The sequence below is a fragment of the Neopsephotus bourkii genome, unplaced genomic scaffold, assembly GCF_033783945.1.
Source record: "Neopsephotus bourkii isolate Nb327-2 ecotype Australia unplaced genomic scaffold, CSIRO-AGI_Nbou_v1 NB_1423, whole genome shotgun sequence".
Lineage (NCBI taxonomy): Eukaryota > Metazoa > Chordata > Aves > Psittaciformes > Psittacidae > Neopsephotus > Neopsephotus bourkii.
Window position 1 is genome coordinate 4,223,745 of NW_026901900.1, and position 20,405 is coordinate 4,244,149.

At 43.4% G+C, this 20,405-nt stretch overlaps 1 protein-coding gene across 7 annotated transcripts in view; it reads right to left on the reverse strand.

The window, feature by feature from the left end:
- BEND7 (BEN domain containing 7) overlaps positions 1–19,875 on the reverse strand; it is a 48,225-nt gene extending 28,350 nt beyond the window's left edge. For 2 of the 7 annotated variants that reach the window (XM_061368162.1, XM_061368158.1), the window contains exons 1-3: positions 19,547–19,875; positions 15,680–15,763; positions 5,350–5,649 (exon numbers count right to left, since the gene is read on the reverse strand). In XM_061368162.1, coding sequence (XP_061224146.1) covers positions 5,350–5,649; positions 15,680–15,763; positions 19,547–19,607 — 445 coding nt within the window. In that variant the 5' untranslated portion in view covers positions 19,608–19,875. The remainder of the gene's footprint in view (positions 1–5,349; positions 5,650–15,679; positions 15,764–19,546) is intronic. The other 5 variants (XM_061368163.1, XM_061368159.1, XM_061368157.1 and 2 more) reach the window with 4 other exon arrangements.
- Positions 19,876–20,405: the final 530 nt, after the last annotated feature.

Here is a 20,405-nt window from a genome sequence, read left to right on the forward strand (position 1 = left end):
CATGCAATTAGATCCAAAGCAAGAAGCAAATTATTTTCAACATGGTGCCTTTTAAGAGGAAGGGACCACTAGTTTTTATCCAATTACTAATATGTGCAATTATATACAGTAGGGAATGCAATGTTACATGGGCTGAAGAAGACTGAGCATGAATACAATGCACTCTTCACAGCAGGGCTGTCTATTGTCAGGCTAGTTCATCTTGAATAACAGTAGCACCAAACCTCATTATAAACATACTCACTTTATCACACACACACACAAAAGCCCATCTCCCGGAACAGCCTTACAAAGAATGAAGACAGACGGCATAATAAAGGTTTACGCTGTACATTAAATGAGGGCCTAAGAATTTTAAACTGCTTGAATGTTACATGTGATACTTTATCATGTGAAGAATTGAGAATGAAAATTAAACACCCTATTCCAAGGGAAAAATACCCACAAAAACCCCAAACAACACCCTCTCAAAACAAACAGGGTGGAAAAGAACCACAGCAAAAAAACCTTTCAAATTTGCTCTTCTGCTTCCTAGGCTGGGGTTTTTTTCTATGTCGCATTTTCCAGCACTGTGACGTACAAGATGGGCTTTCCATAGTTTCCCTTTGAAAATGAATAGATTCAACAGGTACTTCTTTTCCAGTAATTCTTACAGTGTTTATCCGAATTTATATACTTCTAGTTCTAGCCCTTAGCGATGCTTTTATTATTGCCTTGCTTTCCAGAAGCTTTCCATTGTAGGTCCTGAATTAGGACAGGCTGTAACAGCTGGGAGATTTCAAGCTTTACCTGAACAGTTGTATCCTGCATGGTAGTTTAAAATAGTTATATTCTTAGGTTTACTGCTGCAAATAAAACATTCAATACTCAACAGAACACCTAGCAGTATCTGCTCGAATCTGAGGCCAGTTGGGATGCACCCCCCTTCATTTCAAAATGTGCTTACAGTCATTTAAATTGATGGCTGTTTTACTGCTCATCAAAGCATGCAAGAGCGATGATCATTTTATGAAGATAGGTACAAATGAAACTAACAAAAATCATCTTGCTTGGTGTCTCATGTGGTGGACTTCAGAGTGTATTTCCTTTTTTTTTCCCATAGCCTGACACTTATCAGGTACCTTTTAATCATTACCTAGCTAAATTTAATACCAGGCAACTCATTTAATCTTCGTTCATAAATCCTCCCATTTTTCATTTGCTTTCCTCTGAAGCCAAACCAGTTTATTAATAACTTTTTAGGTCTGGTCTGTGTTCTTTCTGATGTCACACCCACACAGATCCCCTGACTTCAAACCCCATTTGAAATGGATGAAATATGGCCACTGCTAAATTGCTCCGACTCTTTCCTAGTTCTTCCAGTGTCTTTCCTTCATCCTCCAATCTCTCTTGCCAGGCACATGTTTTCTATCTCTTTCCATTCTATCTCTTTCCATTCAGTCCTTCAGCTTTGAAACAACATCTATCAGACTTAAGCAAACTGGTGGTCGTTCTCCTGAAAGTAAGCTACTTGTGAAGCCAAACTCATGCATTACTTAAAGACTACTGGCGTCTTCTGGGTGTCTGGGTGTACTTTCCTGACAGATTTAGACTGTCCACACTACTACAATTACACATTTTGGTATTTTAAAATAGCACCATGGACAAAACCTGTTAATACTGCACTAAGATAAATGGAGTAGTTTAAGAATCTCTGCAAGTCTAGCAAATATGAATACAATAGTTCCATTTGCGGCTTTTCACCAAGGTTTCAGCTGTAAATGAAACAACTTTTTCAAAGTAAAAAGTGATCTGGAAAACAGGCTGAGTCTCAAATTAAAACAAAAAGAGGTTACTGACTCAGCAGGACTCAGCCCCGTTTGATCTCACCCTTCCTTCGTGCACTATTCACTGTAAGTTCCTTAGGGCATGGATGGGATTTTATCTTTTCAATGGTTCATAAAGTGCTCAGCCCATTGTTACAGGTACAGAGGGAAACAAAATATATGTTATCTTTAGCTTTGCAGCAGATTATTCAGAATCCCTCCACCTGGCTCCACCAACACCCTTCACCCTAAAGGGTTAGGCAGACTTTAAGGGTTAAAGGTAGGCTAGGCTTTAAGGTAGAGGTTAAGGGTGTTAAAGGTAACTTTTAGATAAATGAGGTTCAAGGCTACTTGGAATTTAACAGCATCAGCATAACCCTTTACCTGTCAGTAAGACAAACAGGCACCCCAGAAATGGGGTCCTAGGAAATTAGGAGAGTTTTATTAATAGAAGACAAATACACAGTAGGAACAGCCGTTCTCTAGTGCTTTTTCAATTGGTTTAGACTAATAAGATCCTCAGGATAAAGCCTGTTCTCTCTCTTGATCAGAATCCAATATTCTAGTGGGCTTTTGGAAATGCTCTCTGAAAGACTACAGCAGGAGACAGGGCTGGTGGGCTTCTGTTTCCTTCTTAATGAAGACTTCACATAGTGCTGAATTGCATCTGAAAACTCAGACAAGTTATATGAGTAAATACCTGTACATCTTTCCTGCTGCAATACAACATGTTCCTAATGAAAGTACGCAGGCACGCAGGCTCCTGATGGAAAACCAAAGGGTCTATTTTCCCATTGAGACATAGGGGATTTACATTATAATCCCCATTAGCATTGATAGAAATTACCCATGTAAATCTACCACAGGTACTGGAAATGGGAAAGGAGACCACCAGTATTTCATATCAAAGCAGGATTCTACTGACTTCATACATATTCATGAGGGTTTTTTATTTTCTTTCTAGCCTCCCTCCTCTGATCAGTTATTGTGTTGTAAGAAACATCTTGTAGAGTGTTCTCAGTCATTGTTCCAAGCACTATCTTTATCATTTTTAGAGGACAAAAGCAACCCTTTTCAACTTGTTATAAATCATTTTTTAATTTTAAAAGGAGAACAGACTTTTTATTTTTATGAAGGAGTCTTTAAAGAGCCATCTCCCTCTCTCTGGAAGCTAGCCAGCAGGCAAATTTGATACCAGCTTCTATAGTTGAGAGAAGGAGATGACACAAGTGCAGTAGTTGCTCCCCCAGTGTGAGCAGCAAGTAGCCCAGGACAGGGGTTCCTACAGCTGGGTCTGCTGAAAGTGAGTTTACCAGGTGTAACATTGCTACCATGAGTTTGTATTTGAAAAGTATGCAAGCACAATCCATTGATATAACTTGACATAACTAAAAAGCAATTCAGCTGCTGCATCACTGCCAGATTTGTTACAGAACATAAACTCAAATGCTGTAGACAGACTCGATGAGTTTGTTGTGTCTTAACAAGGCAGACATGCTACTCACTGGTAGTAGCTCCAAGAGGCTTCCACTAAATGCAGAAGGTCACAGGCTTCTAAGTAATGACTTGTGGAACCATTGCCTTAAATCTGGTTCAGAATAAATCACTTTGCTTTTCAAGTATGTTCCTACTCTTCCCTCTGTTGCAGCAATGCCTAGGCTCCCCCCATTCCTCCTTTTCCCTATTTTTGGCAATACCCTTTTCATAACTGCTTTCTAAACTAACACCTATTAACCATACATTCCAGCTTCTCCTTGAACCACCTTTACCATGTGAGCAGATAACTAGTTAGATTGACTTGGCATGCTTGTTACAATCAAATTTGAGTAATTCAGACAGCCTGAACCATACATCTTGGCTTCCTATATTGCATGTATCCACAATGGACAGAAACAGTTTCTGGACTCATCTGTCTGCTAATGCCTGGACATCTCCCAGAGATGACTTAGACCTGACAGTCCTACATAATAAGCTTACACCCCACCTGAACAGTTTTGCTCTGATGAGTTTAAACACCATGGTAAGTACCAAGGAACAGTATCTTCCCTGAAGTACTGTTCGGCATTTCTATACCCAGCTTTTAAGGACTTTGTCCATCCTCTGAATAACATCTAAAATACTGAGTTAGATGCTCCCGCTTCCAATGCAAGGGATGGGGGAATGGCCACCCAGAAGAGCTGTGTGCTGGGTGAGGAGCAGCTTCAGAGCTTGCCCATGGCCCAGAAACACATCAAACGTTTTCCTTTCCCAGACATCGGGCTTCGGAGCCAAAGCAGCATAAGTGCCTCGCAGGATCACAACACCCCACTGGAGGCAGACACCTCTAACCAAAGAGCCTTGCAGATCATCTTTTCAAAGGTGGCCAGAGGAGAGGGCTCACACCCATCTTTATGTAATAACCTAAAAGACTGCATTCCTTTCTGCAGCAGGACAGCTGCAGAGGGAGGGGTGGAAGGTGCCTCTTGGTGCACTCCCCCAAGAGCTGGGAGCCTGGCCATTCTTCCTCTCCAGCCCAGGAGGGCACTCAATCCAACCCTTCTCCTTGTCTCTCACAGACCATTCTAACCTGTAAGAGATCGTAGATGAGCCGAACCCTGCCTCTTTGTATGAAAAATCAAAGCACTGACATTTTCTTGCATATGTGGCCAAATCCTGTCAACACACTTTAGTTCACATGCTGAATCAGGCCCCTGAGGGGACAGAGGTGCTGCTCCACCTACTTTCTGGATGCAAGAGCTAGGCATGTGCAGGCTTGGGCACTTCTGTGCATGCAGAGAACTGTCCCTGCCAGTGCCCAGGGACTCTCAGGACAAAGAGAGAGATGCGTAATGAATTTCGGGTCCTTCCACACTTTCGGAAGGCCCCAAAATGAGTGGGATTTTGAAAGCACAGCTTTTCATTCTGGTAGTAAAACCTCCATACTGGGGAATTTTAAACAAGAGAAAAGTATTTTAAGGGCACACTGCCATCTACGTCAGGGCAGAATCCTCTGTCAGCAGAAGACGGACCATGCTCTATACATGCCGTTCATAGGTAGACTCCATCATCTCTTTTCTCCAATAGTCCCATCTGAATAAAAGCCTAAGGCTGTGATGGGACTTTGTACATTTTATAAGGCTGATGCCGTCTCCTTCTGAAAGTCAGTGGAATCCTGCTCCACAAGTGGTGTCACAACAGAGCTACATTACTCATTGCAAAGAGGAGTGGTAGAGGTTGACAATTAATTAGCTATGAATATAGTAACAATGGCAAAAGCTGTTTTAGTAAGTACTGTATCGAAATTAAGCCTGCAACAGCATTGAGTAATTTTGTCCTATCACCAGGAATCCATTTTAAAAGCTAAGACAGATGGTAGCAGAATGCACCGTGCCCACTTTCGCACCTTTTCAAAGTGATAACTATGTGCTCATTTGGTAGACTCTGAACTACAAAACTGCTCTCAGTGCAGCAGTACAATATATCATCACAACAAAGGCAGAAATCTAGTACAAGGAGAGAGAGGGAAAAAAAAAGTAGCATTCTCAGTAACTAATGCAGATCATACCATTGGATGCCACGGTTCGTGTCTGATTTTGGAACGTTTTGGATCGAGTTCCGTACTGCCCTGAAAAATGGCTGGCTTGGGGTGATAATTCATTCCATGCACCGCTCTGTGAAGGATGAAGGCTCGCCTGAGACTCTGCAGGGGGATTCAGGCGCTGGGCCCAGGCTAAGTCTAAATCTTGGGGCTCCTCCTTTAGTTTTTCTCCTTCTTTGCCAACTCGTTGATAGATTCTTCCAGTGCTGTCATTCAGTAATCTTCTCATCCCTGTAATTTGTTTTTTAATTTCCCGGCTTTCATCTCCTAATGAAAACAGAGCCACAGTTATCACTGTAAATTAGCAAAAAGGGTAATGGGTAGAGATTAGAGATTTTAGATGCCAATAAGAGTTGGAGTATAAAAAGAAATAAAGATGAGAAAGAAAAAGAGATGGTTGGGTGGCCGCTGGTATGTTCCAGGCTATGCTTTAACACAGCAATGGTTGACATCTCCCACAGCTGAAAGACCTGCTGAACTTGGCTTTCTTGATGCTGTTTCTAAAGCTTTGATGAGTAAGATTATTTTTTCTACAGAAGGAAATAATAATAGCTACTGCAGTTTCAAATAAACCATCCTTTTAAGAGACTGATCCTATTCAGCTGTTGACATCCATGGCTATTTTCCCCAAGTAAAGCCTAAAGGATCAGATCTTCTACATATCAGTTTGCTAGATGCAGAAGGTTAGATCCTACAAAGGAAAAATAAACCACAAAAAGCATCATGCCACACAGACACACAGAACAACGCTGCATCTATTGATTTTAATGAGCAGGATCAGTTCCATAGGCCACAGAATTCAATAATACTGGATTATACAGGAATAAATTAAAAGGCAGCTAATACACGTATAACCATATACAGCCTAGCATATACTGCTGGAGGTCTTAAATCTGTAGGTTATGAAAACAAAATGGAACTTTAAACAAGAAAAATTTGCCTGTTCCAAGTAAATTCAGTGCATTTAAATAATAACAACTGCATGCTTTAATACTCCTGGCACCATTTAAATATTAATTTTACGTATGGAACTGCTGATTGCACAATGAATATATGTGTTTTGGGCAGACAGCAGCTATTTTGCTTGTTAAAGCATATATTACCTCTCACTAGTAATAAGGAAGTGATCACAGCCCCTTCTGAAATAGGAAGTTTCCTTTTTTTTTACTGGTAATAGAAAAATCAAGCATCCTAAGCAAACGGAGTAAGTGGAAGAAACTGCTGAATCAGCCTTTCTTTATAATGCACTTTATACAGTAATACTTGCTGTCCTCTACTGAGTTTACATTTGCACATCCCAAAGTAAACCTATTTTTGGCAAAGCAATAGTTTCAGAAGGAAATGCCAACCACCCAAAACCCAAGATGCAACGTGCATCATGGACTCATGCAATGGTTTGGGTTGGAAGAGACATTAAAGCTCATCTAGTTCTAACTGCCTGCCGCAGGCAGGGACACTTTCTACTAAAGTAGGTTGCTCCAAGCCCTGTCCAACTCTGGTTCAACAAGACATTTGACAGTGTGTTAACGCCAGGCACATGAGCAATTTTATCAACTCAACAGCACTATTCAGTTGTCTAAACCTAGGAGCATGCTTAGGTAGCTGGCTGAACCAAACAGCTGAAGAGCAGCAACCCCCTCCACAACACAGGCCAAGCTCAATGTGGCTGGGAATTGCTGTGCAAGCCCAGCATATAAAGGGAGGCACCTTAAAGAGGGAGGTTTTGCTGTAGGAGGTGAAGCAGCAGAAGGGGACACAAGCTGTACAATCTGCTCCAGCCTCTGCTGAATCAGAGCATCTCCTGCCTGACCCGGTGCACTGGTCCCCTGGGCCAGAGCCAGCTGCCTCCAGCCCATCCTGATCCAGCAGGAAAGTGGGTGGTTTGCAAGAAAGCTTCTAGTGCAAGCTTAGAGAAATATGTGTCAACCCTGCACATGATACTGCAGCACTGCTTCCACTCTAGCTACAGCAGTGAGAAACCCCCTTTGCAAGGAAGTTCTGCATTGTGTTTACTTTGTTGGTTTGCCTGTGGATTTGTGTGTGGGTGTGATTTAATTAACAAATCACAGCACCAACTCCTCTAAAATGACACTTTCTGGCCCTGACCCAGCTAAGGGTTGACTGTTTGTAGTTCCCAACCTCAAAAGGCCACAGAGTACCACCAGACTCGAATTATTGAGATACTTTACACTGCCTTTCCCCTGTATGTGGCTGTATCTGCCCATATCCATACTCCAAATGCTGCTTGCTGCAGCAAAGCATGAAGCCATCCCTCACCATCACATCATTTAGTAGTACACCAAGTTTTATGTTGGCGATTTGGATTTGTATTCAACAGCAAAATGTATCTGAATATCAAACAAGCTTCCCACCCACCTCCTCCTGTCAGGAATAGTGACTGTGTGCTACGTGGCTGGTTGGGTGACACGTTGTTGGAAAGATTAAATTTCCCTTTCCCAATTACATAAAATATTAATGTTAATTGAGCTTGTTCAGCCTTGATTCTGCTCCCTTGCTCCTCCATATAGAAGTCTTCCCACTGACGAGCACACTTACTTCTAAATAGAAAAAAACCCTACGTTTATGTCACAACAAACCCTGAGCGCGCATCCTACATAAGCATGTCTTTGTGTTTAGGTAGCTCCCTACTTAAAACAGGGAGATTCAAACTTTGTGAACTTATTTGTTAGGTTTGGTTTTTTTGCTGTGGTTTCTGGTTTGAGGAATTTTTCTGCTTGGGGTTTTTGGTGGTGGTAGTGTTTTTTGTTTGAGTTTTGGGGTTTGTTTTGGGTTTTTTAAATGTCTTCTGTTTTGTAAGGAAGGACATAAAAAACTTGCAGGCTATACCCATAACCTTGACTTAGTCTTCAGTGCAAGTTTACAATCCCCCTCTCCCAGTTATGACTTTTAATCTGTAACTGGCCAGTGACAGCAGCATCCTTCCCAACACTGTCTAAATCTGCAGGCAGGTGGGTGGTAGTAACAGATTTAACTTGATGCCCCCTGGTTCTCTCATCTGGCTATTAACTCTAATGATAGGATTTTGTCATCAGCTATCATCAGCTGATGATTTTCACACATAATAATCATGTAATTTAAAAAAAAAAGTAAATAAAAAAAGGAAGATGTGGCACAGAAAAAAACAAAGAGCTCAAGATACTGTGTGTTACAGAGGAACCTGCCTTACTGTTTAATGCTGAATAGGGTAATCATATAGTTTAATACAGAAAAATCTGCATTACCTATCTCTAAAAGCCCTCCTGAGATGGATTTTGAGGCCTGAGAGGAGGGGTGCCTATTTCAGCTTCTCCCTGTGCCAGGGGTTCTCACCACTCCTGAGGGAATGGGGACAACTCTGAAGGGCAGAATAGATGATTTGCTGTTTGGATTCCCCACATAAACCCTCGGTTTTACCTGAAGCTAATGAAATTACCTGCAAAACACTATAAGACTTAAAAACTACCACCCAAAATAGATAAGCTTGGCAAATGACAGCCTTATTTAGGAATTTATATGTAAAGATGATAATGGTCATAACAAAAACATATGAACCATGTTTTAAAATGACTATTACAGTTGCTTCTATGATGGCCCCTTATATACAAACTGTTTCTTCCACATGAAGAAATGCTTCCACATGCTTCTAAAACAAATAAAAACAAAACAAAGCCCTTTCATAAATACTACATTAAATCCACATAAAAAGCCATTTCCCCAAAACTCATTTCATTCTCTTTCCTTACTGAAAGGGATAAAAACTTCCAGCTTTGGAAGCTGTAAAAATGTTTAAAGTTACAAGTGCACAACTGTAAACCAGAACTGCCCTAGGATAAAGCAGCATCCACAGGCTAAGTGTGCACCAGTCTGAAGCAACACACCTGCAAACAACTCCACTTAACAAAATGTTCTTGATAGTTCATTAATTCGATGCTTTGGACCTATGTGCCTGACCATATTTTCACTACCATGCTCATTAAGTTTGATACAAATGAAACACACTGCCTGCAAACAAGTTGTTCTACTTCTGCCAAATAATCTGTCAAGTTATCACAGTGCTACAAAGAATTAGCAAACTATATGCAACCATAACAATACGGTAAATATTGATTTTATTCCAGTATTAGAGAGCGGTAACCACATCGTATTTAATGTGTGTGTTTTAAATGTATAAATGAGCGCACAGGGCTAAGGTTGGACTATTGTGTGGGTTTGAGGTTTTCTTCCTTTGACTTATATAAACAAATAAGTTTGTATGTTCTCCTGGCCCAGTATTTGGCAAATAAGTTCTTTATCTTTTAACATTTATGTTTCTCATATGTTTTGGGAAATATTGAGTAGATGACTTTTTTAATCCAGTTTGATTATCTATGAATTAGTGTCTTCATTTTCTGTTGTGTTTGCGCAGATGAAACTCATGCAGAAAGTTTTCCTTTCTTGCTTATACAAACAAGGCTTTTTCCTCCCTCAGGCTGCCTATGGAAGATACTTTCTACCTCAGAGATCTATGTCAAACTAAGCTGAAATTAGTGGACGAGATGAGAAGCTTGGGGAGGGTAGCAACAGCAACAGACAGCTAGACAAGCACATGTGAAGCGACAACACTAGCTTGGTTTGTAAGGAAACAAGAAACTCTGGTGAGAAACAGTGGAAGTAGAATGCATAATGCTTGAAAGCTCAACAGAAAATAAATAATGGCAATGGGTTATATAATCACAGATATTAAATGCCAGTTTATTAGACGCCACTTGAATGCTGCCCCTCCTGGACGAGGGCCAGCAAAACTTGGCTTCTGTGTTTGAAGATTTTATAAGGGCTAATTCAGACCAGCTCCAGGAACCAGGAGGCACGTGCATGCAGGGCACACGCCTCTGCTTCACAGCCAGGCTGAACTCACCAAAACGCCTTTCTGAATGTTACACACCGGATGACGACAGGCCGAAAAGTTGGAGCTGTTCAGCCTGGAGAAGAGAAGGCTGCATGGAGACCTCATAGCAGCCTTCCAGTGTCCAAAGGGGGCCTGTAAGGATGCTGGGGAGGGACTCTTCATCAGGGACTGGAGTGATAGGACGGGAGGTGTTGGGTTCAAACTGAAATGGGAAGTTCAGGTTAGATACAAGGAAGAAGTTCTTTACTGTGAGGGTGGTGAGGCACTGGAATGGGTTGCCCAGGGAAGTTGTGAATGCACCGTCCCTGGCAGTGTTCAAGGCCAGGTTGAACAGAACCTTGGGTGACATGGTCTAGGTGAGGTGTCCCTGCCCATGGCAGGGGTTGGAACTGGGTGATCTTAAGGTCCTTTCAAACCCTAACTGTTCTATGAGTCTATGGTATTCAAGTATTTCCTTCAAAGACAGTTATCCCAGAAGGGAGCTACGCATCCGTTCGCAGCCAAAACTATACCCATATCAAACTGGAACTTGCAAAGCTCAAGATATTTTTGCCACTGTCATCTTGTATTGCAAGTGGTCCTGAAATAGAAAATTGTGAAGGTCAGTATGGGGAAAATAAAGGAGCCATGTGCATGATTCCTTATCAGATCAAAGGTTTCCTAAATCAGATGGAAACTTGTGACTGCTCTGTGGATAATTTGAATTGGGCATCTGTGTATCTAAATTGGTGAGGTAAGCACACATTTCTCAAATAAGGGATGCCCAGTCCTTGCTGGGGGATCAACCTTGTCAACCTGTATTGATCAAGTAACCCAGGCAACAATACGCTTTGCAGATTAAACCCCCAGGTCAGCAGGGAGAGCAGTGGAACAATGTCACAGAATCACACAAGCAACACGAGTTACGTGCTGGGGACTTTGAGTAGCCCAAGCTAATATATAGGGATATTTGAGCTGTCTTTGTTAAGGCATCTTAGCAGTACACTAAAACACCATTTAAAAGCACCTACCCATCCCCATGTCACCACACAAAGCGCTAAGACTGTATCTGCAGGAAAACTGGATTACCCTCAAATTAGACCCCCTATCCCAAACCAAGCATGGAAATACACAGGTTGATTGACACCCCTGCCTATGAAGAGACACAAAGTTAATAAGCATCACAAGCACTAATGTAAGCAAAGCAGAATCAGATCCTTGGAACACTGAGGATCTGGAGGGGGGTATTTCCCTGGAAGCTGGATCAGCCCAGGTGGTCTGGCCACTACCACTATGAAATAACTGTTGTGAAGAGCTTGGTGACACAGTTTCAAAACACACAACAGGAGCAGATACAGAAGTTACACAGCTTCACACCACACTGAAACAGGTAAATCACTCAGGAAAGGACAAGTGAGCAACTGTTCAATAAATGTATATATTAATGGGGTCATATAACTGAAAAAGTAGTAGTAGATATGCAACAATTTCCCCCAGTTCTCAGAAATATCCCAGGTCAAGATCATACTTCAGCCCCAAAGGAAAGGTTCACAAAGAGATCACTAGAGAGCACAGATACATAAAATAACATTTTATGCAGTCTTAATTACAGAAGCTACTGGTGCAACAGTCAGACTTGGGATACAATTCTATTAAAAGTAACTTCAGAGACTTGCATTAAGTCAACTTTTTCTCTGTGAATGACTTCCAAAGGCTATTATTTCTAGGACAGAATAAATTCTTGGTATTAGTGAGAAACTTACGCATCTCTCCCCTGCTCCAAGAAGATATTATTTATTTTTACCACAACATAGAGAAGTTATTAATCTCCTGCCTTCCATTTCAACAATGCGAAGTGCTGTAAAATGCACAGACACCTGCATTACAGTACATTTCAGTTCCACTTTATATCAGTCATAAACATCTCTGCTTTGGACATCTCTTCAAAACAAATGCTCCGAGTACACTGTGTGTAGCATTGGGTTTTATGAAACTATAAAAGTTCTTCACTGTTAATTACACAGACAAATTTCTCATCACACGTTTGATTACCAGGATAATATAATTAGTTTTCTACATTAACCTTTCCAACATAGAGCCTGGATTTCAAGTTGAAAGCATTGTAAAAACACTCAGGCTGGGGGTATATTATATTTCTGCTCTTTTGTGATGATAATAAAATACTAAGACTGGAAAAAAAACACACCTAACCCAGTGTGGCATATGCAAAAGATAGATATATATACACACAACCTAGGTTTGATCAGCACTGTCCACAAGACATGGGTGTACAGTCCCCTCACGGGCTTGTACTTCCAAGCCTGGGCTAGCTGCCCTGGGACAGAAGGTTTATGCTGATAACTGGCAAAAACTGAAATCAAGTCTGCCTTAAATCTTGCCTGTACTTGAGGTTTAAGCACTTCACTCTGGGCTGCTTCCTCCTTTTCAGGTTGGGCAGTTTCTCTTGCAATCAGATAACTAAGTCCTTCCCTTCCAAACAAAAGAGATGCCAGTCCTCATCTGCAAAATACAGCAGTGACATTCCTCCCACTCAAAGGCTGTGTTTAGTATGTCCTTTGTCTAGAAAGAAGTAAGTTCTTGTTTATCATCTTATCAGAACAGAGGACTGGAGGACAAGCTACAACATCTCCCAGTCAAACACTGCACCACATGAGCAGACTTCACAAGCTTACCAAGCTCCATTCATCACAACCACCAGAGGTCACATCCAGTACCTTGTCCACTAACTGTGCTGAAGCTTCCTCCAACTTTCAGCCGACAAAGCTGTATTCTGCCCATCTATGCTGGTGCAAGAAAGACCATCTAGGTTCAACAGGTCTTTCCTGATATTTAAACTTAATTTATCCGCATGTTAAACAAACTGGATTCTTCCTGCTTACTCATTTACCCTAGGAGCTCCCCTCTTCTCAACAGTTCAGTTTGTGTTCATCCTTCTTAACTGTGAGCCCAGAACATATGCAGATCCCACTCCTGATAGAGCTTCACTTGTTTATATACTGGCATTAACATTTCACCTTTTCTAAAGCTAATAGTTTCAATGATGTATCTCAGCACCCATCTACATACTAAAGGCTGCATCACACTGAGGTTTCAGCAGCTAACCCCATAAGCCAGTTAGAGAACAAACCTATACTGGAGAACAAACTGAACTCTAAACCAACGAAGTGGGGCGAACATCCTTCTGGGATGAATTTCGGCATAAACCAGTGAAAACAAGTGAAGAAGCAATTATACCCTGAAGCTCCTTATTAGTGGACAGGACACTGAACCGGAGAAAGCATTGTGATGCCACCATCCCTGAAGCAGAATGAAGTATTACTCCATGCACTGTGACTTTTTTTAAAGGAAAGCTGGAATGCCAAACACCAATCATCCCAGATCCCCACTGAAACGTGGGAACCCAGATTTCAAGTGCTTTCAGCTGAGTTCAGTCCCTGCCACTGCTTTCCCTGCATTTCAGGTCAGTGTCTTTGTCACTAGGAATCTGGATGAAAGCAGACACCAAAGTAACCTATTGAAGATAAAGTGAGAAGATTATGTGAGCTCTGAGTAAGTAACTGAATTGAACCCAATCTCCAAGGAGGGGGAGGGAAAAGTCTAGTCTACAAATCTCACACAGTCATTTGTCATTCAGCCTTGTCAAAAACAGCATGCTTTGAGGAAATCTGAAAGTTGGACACTTAGGATATTGCCAGGAAATAGCGTCTTTTCATAGCAGCTGAAGGTGAGCCCCCAGGACAGCACCACCATGCTTCAGTACCTGATAAGGAAGATCCCTGACAGAACCTACATTCTTAAAGGTTAAATTCTGACTGGCTCTTGAAATAGGTGAACTTTAGGCACTTAAATGCCAGAGCACATTCAGTCGCAATGAAAAGCTGGGCATACTCAAAACAAACCCCAAACAAAATCCAAAGACAACACAGCCAGACCAAAATCAAAATCAATTGGTCTAACTCACAGTACAGATGTCAAAACAGACTCCTACTTAAGCAGCTAGATGCCTAACTCCTGCCAAAGCTTTATCATGACTTAGGGTTGGAAGACAAAACATTCAAAGTAAACTTCTGGTGGAGCTCACTCTATCAGGTTTATCAGACCCCACCAAAAATGCTTACAGGACATGAAATCCAAACACAAAGCACAGCAGCCACATTTGCTGCTCTCTGGCAATGGGTGCAGGAAGAAATGTTTGCTCAAAATCCTAATGGTGAGAAGCTGAGAATTTAACACAGCTCTCATCCTCATGGAAATGCTCCAGTCATCAGAAGATTCCACACTGCCCAGGACATCCTTCTGTTCTCTCCCATTTACTTTTGACCTCTAGAAAAGGTTGTGGCGCTATGAATTAAGGAGACAAAGGCATTTTGCATGCAATGAAGACTGACTTCAGGTGCTGATTCACACACTCCACTGCTTCTTGCTGGCTCCAGGAGGCAACAGGCACAGATTACAGAAACCTTAAATCACCCTTCAAAACGTTTGGGCTCCTGGTGCACTTAAGGAGAGGCAGACAGCCCTGAATTTCTTGCTGCAAAGGCACCTGCCTTCTCCAAAGCCTGAGCAAAGTGCCCAAGAACTTGCTTTATGCAAGAGTCATTATAGTAGCTCAAAAGTCTGTCTCTTGCTCCTCTGAATTTGGCCTGCCAAATTCTTGCCAGGAGGTGCTTTACCCAGGTGAGGTCCTACATGAGACAGGAGGGGGCTGGAAGCAGGGAATAAAGAAGCACTCTGCAGCTGGGACAAAAAGGATGCAGACAGGAAAGATAAAGGCTTGCTGATGACCAGTCCTACCATGCTGGAGTATATATCTTAGGTATATACACTGTGCAAAGTATATACACTTTGTACACTGTATACTGCTACTTTGTTTTCTTTACACATTTGTAACTGTTGATTTAATTTCATTTTGCCATGGCAGGATTAGCAGGGAAGCTACAGAGGTGAAAGGACATTATTACATTAAGACAGCACATTAATCCTTTATCCCACCCAAGGCAGAAGCAAAACCAAACAAATAGCAGCTTCCTGGAAATTGAATTTCTGTTATCCAGATGTCAAAGATGTAATACCCCAATTACACAAACTATTGCCAGTGAACCATGCCAGGGAATATGCAATGTAAATGGGGTGAGCACAGAGCTGCAAAACTGCAGAGTCAGCATTTGGCTCTCTGAATGAGTGATAATTAGCACTGTGTGTAGACACTAATAAACATTTATGTCTGAAATTACAACTTTTAGCAGTGTTAATAAAGGATATATTGGCAATTTGTAGAATAAAAGGGTCTTGAAAAGAATGTCATATTAAACAATGGCAGGCTCTTCCTGTGCTTGCACAGAGAGTTTTTTCCTCCCTAATTGCAAATGGCCACGCTATGTTGCTCAGAAATTAATCAACACAAGCACATACCTAAAAAAAATGGTTCTGTTTCTTTGGTCTCCCCATTAACATCATTGCTGTAGTCAGAGATCTTATATATCTCAGGGTGGTAATCTGGAATGAAAAACGATAAAAAAAATTAGAACTCAAGTGATCTGGAAAAAATGAACACTGAACACATTGCTACAGTTTTAGTACATAATTTATCAATATCTCTGCAGCTGATTTCATGTACATCAAATTAACCACAGAAAATGTGCTCTGTATCAGCACCTCCTAAAAAAAAAACTTTGTTCACATTGGAGAGACTCAGCTCCGATATTTCACAGATTTCAGGGAATAGCTACGCCTGCCCTAAATTACTGTGTTCATTTTCACAGCAAATTATCCCACCAGATGCCAATTATCTGGCTTCTTGCTTTACAGATGGAAAGCAGATTTATAACAAAAACTTTACGTTCCCAGAGACCAAGGGGAACTTTCAAACTTCACCTCAATCAGCAGCGTACATTAGGGCTGCGTCATTCAGCTACACTGATGTGTATTCATGCCACTGGCCTCTGAGTTCTGAAGACAGGAGGATCAGGGACACCTTAGGATACTCACCTAGAGAAACTAAGGATGGCCCTAAGAATAAACACCAGCATCTCTTATGCAGAGATGTTACAGGATTAAAAAGTAATAATAATAAACTAAAAAATTCACCACTGGATTTCTATTTCAAATAAAACCATATTTTGCTGTGAAGGTGTCCACTGTAATCCTAGGCAGGTGCTCTGTAAAACCAGAGCTGCATTTACACATGCATACAGGGGGAATAGTAAGTCCAAGAAACAAACCATGTCTAAAGGTAGCTCTCCTGGATGCGATTTCTGCCTCTGCCACTGGCACACACTTTGTCCTTCGGCAAATCACTCGAGACTGAACTATCTATTTGGTGTCTTGAAACAGCCACCTCCCCACCTCACTCCTTTAATGCCCTCTGAGTTCCCAACTCTCTCAGCTACTCCCTCTGTAAACTGTTTTTTATGTTTACGTGCTTCACAAAAACCAAGGCAGAGATTAATTCATGGAAGAACACTTTGGGGGATTCACTTAAAAGGCACAACAGAAACACAGGGTGGCAGAAGCAGCTCCTCCTGCTGCAAGCAGCACACCTGCAGCCCTGAGAAAACAGCTACAGGATGAGAAAAGTCTCCTAGAAGACAAACCTTTTTCTTAGGTGCTGTTTATTTGTACAGCAGGACTGTCTCGAGCGTGCAAGAGGAGGAACAACACAGTAAGTAAATGAGAATTGAGCCTAACAGAGTAATGCAAAACCAGAAAAGGGCCTGGAAAAAAAATAAGTGCAGAAAAAAACACAACAGAGAGTTGGAGAGGTTAGCAATAAGGTGCTACATGAAGGGCTCCTCTGCCTCCTAAGCACACCCAGCAAAGTCAAACGGGTAAAGGTGAAGTTTGAGATATGACACCAAGGAAGTAAAGGCTCCTTTCGTAAGGCTGAAACTATGGGATTTATGCTGACTGCCTCCCATGGTCATTAGATGTCCTATTGAGGAGGGGGAGTGGCTTGGTGGGTACCTGGTGACCAGCCAGGGTCAACCTGCCACATTCAGCATTTTCATCCTCTCAAAGGCCTCCCAGATCTGTTGGGAATGAGTACGGGAGAACTAGGAACTAAATGACTTACAGGCTCATGAGCCTTAGATCTATAGAGTACACGTGGTTTCTTCTCTAGCACTTCCCTCTGTACAACCAGCTGCTCACAATATTATTCTGATCTACAGCTTCTACCTTAAAGTCACCACATTTTACCTCAGAAACAGCTGCATTTCAGTGCAGGAACGGATTTCCCCTAAATCTGGTCATTATTGATCATCTGGATAAGGTGCTCTGAAGTTTTTTTTGGGCCAGAATAAGCACTATAGGGGCACACATCGTTAACAGATGGTGTGTTACCAGCAAACTGACACAGCATACCCTATTCTCTTTGGTTTTCTTCTTCTGCCTCCAATGTCACAGTCCAGGCGCTGCGAAATCTGTATCAATTTCACAACAATAAACACTAAACTGTGACACTACAGAATGACTCCTGCAAGCGGCAAAGGCCAATTACAAGAGACAACTATTTATACATAATTATCTTTATAATCAACTGTGATAGAAAAAGAATATGTGAGTGCAGACTCACATGCAAAATGTGATTTTTATCTCCTCCATTCTCAAAGTACAAAGGCGTAATTTTCTCTCTAGGATATGTTTTTAGTAGAGATTTCTATAAGCCTTTCTACATCCAAAAAGAGACCCCAGATACAATGAGAATTACTAACAATCTACCATCAAAACTGAATTTATCTATTAAAACAAGGTTAAATAGATTGCCTTATTCACTGAGGCATATCTAAACCTGTAACAAGTGGCAACTGAGGATTGGCAAAATAGTTCTCTGTTTCTGATAGTGCACTTACTCTTTTTACAGGTCTATTAGCGCAGAAAAAACCATGTCTTCAATTTCAGTTTTACTTTTCCACACATTTTGCTTCTCCCCCCCCCCCCCCCGGCTCCTGTGCTAATTCTTCCTCTGAGTCATGAGCAAGTTTGATATCAAAACCCTACAAACCAAACCTGTTCTCCATAGAAATCAAACCCTAGATAGGTTTGCTAATGCACACAAACCTCCAATACCTTTCAGACAAGTCTGACAGGTCGCGCTGCCCTTCTAGTTTTAACAGGGAGTAAGTGCAATGCTCCAGACCCCCCTATGAGGATACGACAGTCATTATTTACTATTCCTGCCAAGTGAGCCTATTTCCTTCTTTAAATTTCCTTGCATCAGACATAATTATGCCAAGCTCCTGCAAAGACACTGCTCTTCAGACAGCAAGTCTTGATACTCGCATGTGTGTGTCCCCCTTCCCGAGTGTGACATTACACCCAAGCAGTCACCTGCCTTGAACTTGGCATGCAGGACACACACAGCCGTTTCATGGAGATATCCTCACCCGATACTTGGAAACACAAAAGGAAAAACAAGATCTCAAGTCAAATACATCAGAGCAAAAAGATCTCATTGGCCAGAGAAGGGATGAATCCCCAACCAAAATAAATCCCTGGGGCTGGGAAGTCCACCTGTTAAAATGCCCACCAGCGGCTGCATCTTCTCCTATTACTATCATAAGAAACCCCCAACCAAACAAGAAGACTGAAAACAGAGCTGTGCTCCTTCCCTGACATGAATCCAAGTTCCCCCCCGCGACGCCTTTTCAAACAGCTCCTTTTCCAGCAGCAAACACACCCCGAGTGAACAAGTTACACGCCAGCGGCTCTCCCATGCCCACGTACGATTAGTTACCTGCGTGGATTGTTAATAAAGCAACCTCTATTCGGCTTTTCTTTGAAACACGCGGATGTACACAGTCGAGGGGAGGAAAAAAACCCACACCAAACACAATAAATCCACAGGAGTTGAATACTAAGAAGGTCCGTTGCTGCTCAAGTGTCATTTTTCTGCTCGCTTCCTGATTTTACCTTCCCCCCCCCCAGCAGGGTTTACCACGAAACACAATCCAACTTTATTTTGTGCAAGGAAAAAAAAAACCCACGTCCACCTTACTGGGGTGGTTGGGGGGTGTTGCAACAACAGGGAACACACATGCAGAAAACCCGGTTAAAATGAGGAAAAGGGGTTAAAAGCAAAGAAAATACAAGGCGTGCAATGGTTTCGGGGAGTTGAAGCACAGGATTGCGGAGTTAAATAACAGAGCCGGGGAAGGGGGGAGCGGCGACTCGGGGCGCGGAGCTCGGGCGTTTCATAACGCCCCGCTCCCCCCCGGTGCAAAACTCCGTCTGCCCCCGGCGAAGGAACAAAGCCCCGGCCGCCCCCGGCCGCCGCCTTACCTTCGTTGATCAGTTTAAAGCTTTGGGATTTCCTGCTTCTCTTCCTCTGCGTGAACTCCATGGTGCGGGCAGGAAGCAGCGGGGCGGCCCGGCGGCCACCCGCCGGTGGTGGCAGGACCGAGGTCCGTGTCTTTTAATCAGCAAAAAACACGCGGGGGTTGGGAGACAGCGGCTCCGGCGCTGAATAAAGGGCTCCGGGACAAGTTGGCTCCGCTCTTTCCCCTCACACCCCCTTTACCTCCCGCCCTAAACTTTGAGGGAAAGCGGGGTGCGGCGGGGGCAGCCCCGAGGGGGCGATGCCGGGCAGCGCCGCCGCCTTCACCCCCCCGCCGGCTGCGCGGCCGCGGCCCGGCGGCGAAGGGCGGCCCGCAATGGCTCGCCGCCGGCTCCGGGACCCCGGTGCCACCTGCTGGGGGAAGGCGGCGCGCAGCCCGGCGCGCCCCGCGGCGGTTCCGCCAGCCCCGGCCGTTAACCGCCACCCCGAGGCTGGCCCGCCGCCACACGCCGCACGCCGTGGGGGGAAAGGCGGCCGGTGCCGCCGGGCCCCGCCGCGAGGGTGGCGGGGAGAGGGGCTGAGGGGGCAGCGCCATTTTGTGTGCCCCCTCCCGCCGCCTCCACAGCTCCCCATCCCCACACACCCCATCCCCTCCCGGGCACTTTCGGGCTCCCCCTGCCGTGCCCCGCCGCCGCCACAGCTTCCCCTACCGCGGCCCCGGCAAGGCTCTGCGGCGGGCAGCGGGGGTGCCCGGCCGTGAGGGAGCGGCGGCCTCTCGGTGCGGCCTTGCGCTGCCGCCGGGCGCTCGGGGCCGCGCCGCTGTCCGCGGGCCACGGCCATGGCGGTGGATTCCCTGCGGGGCTG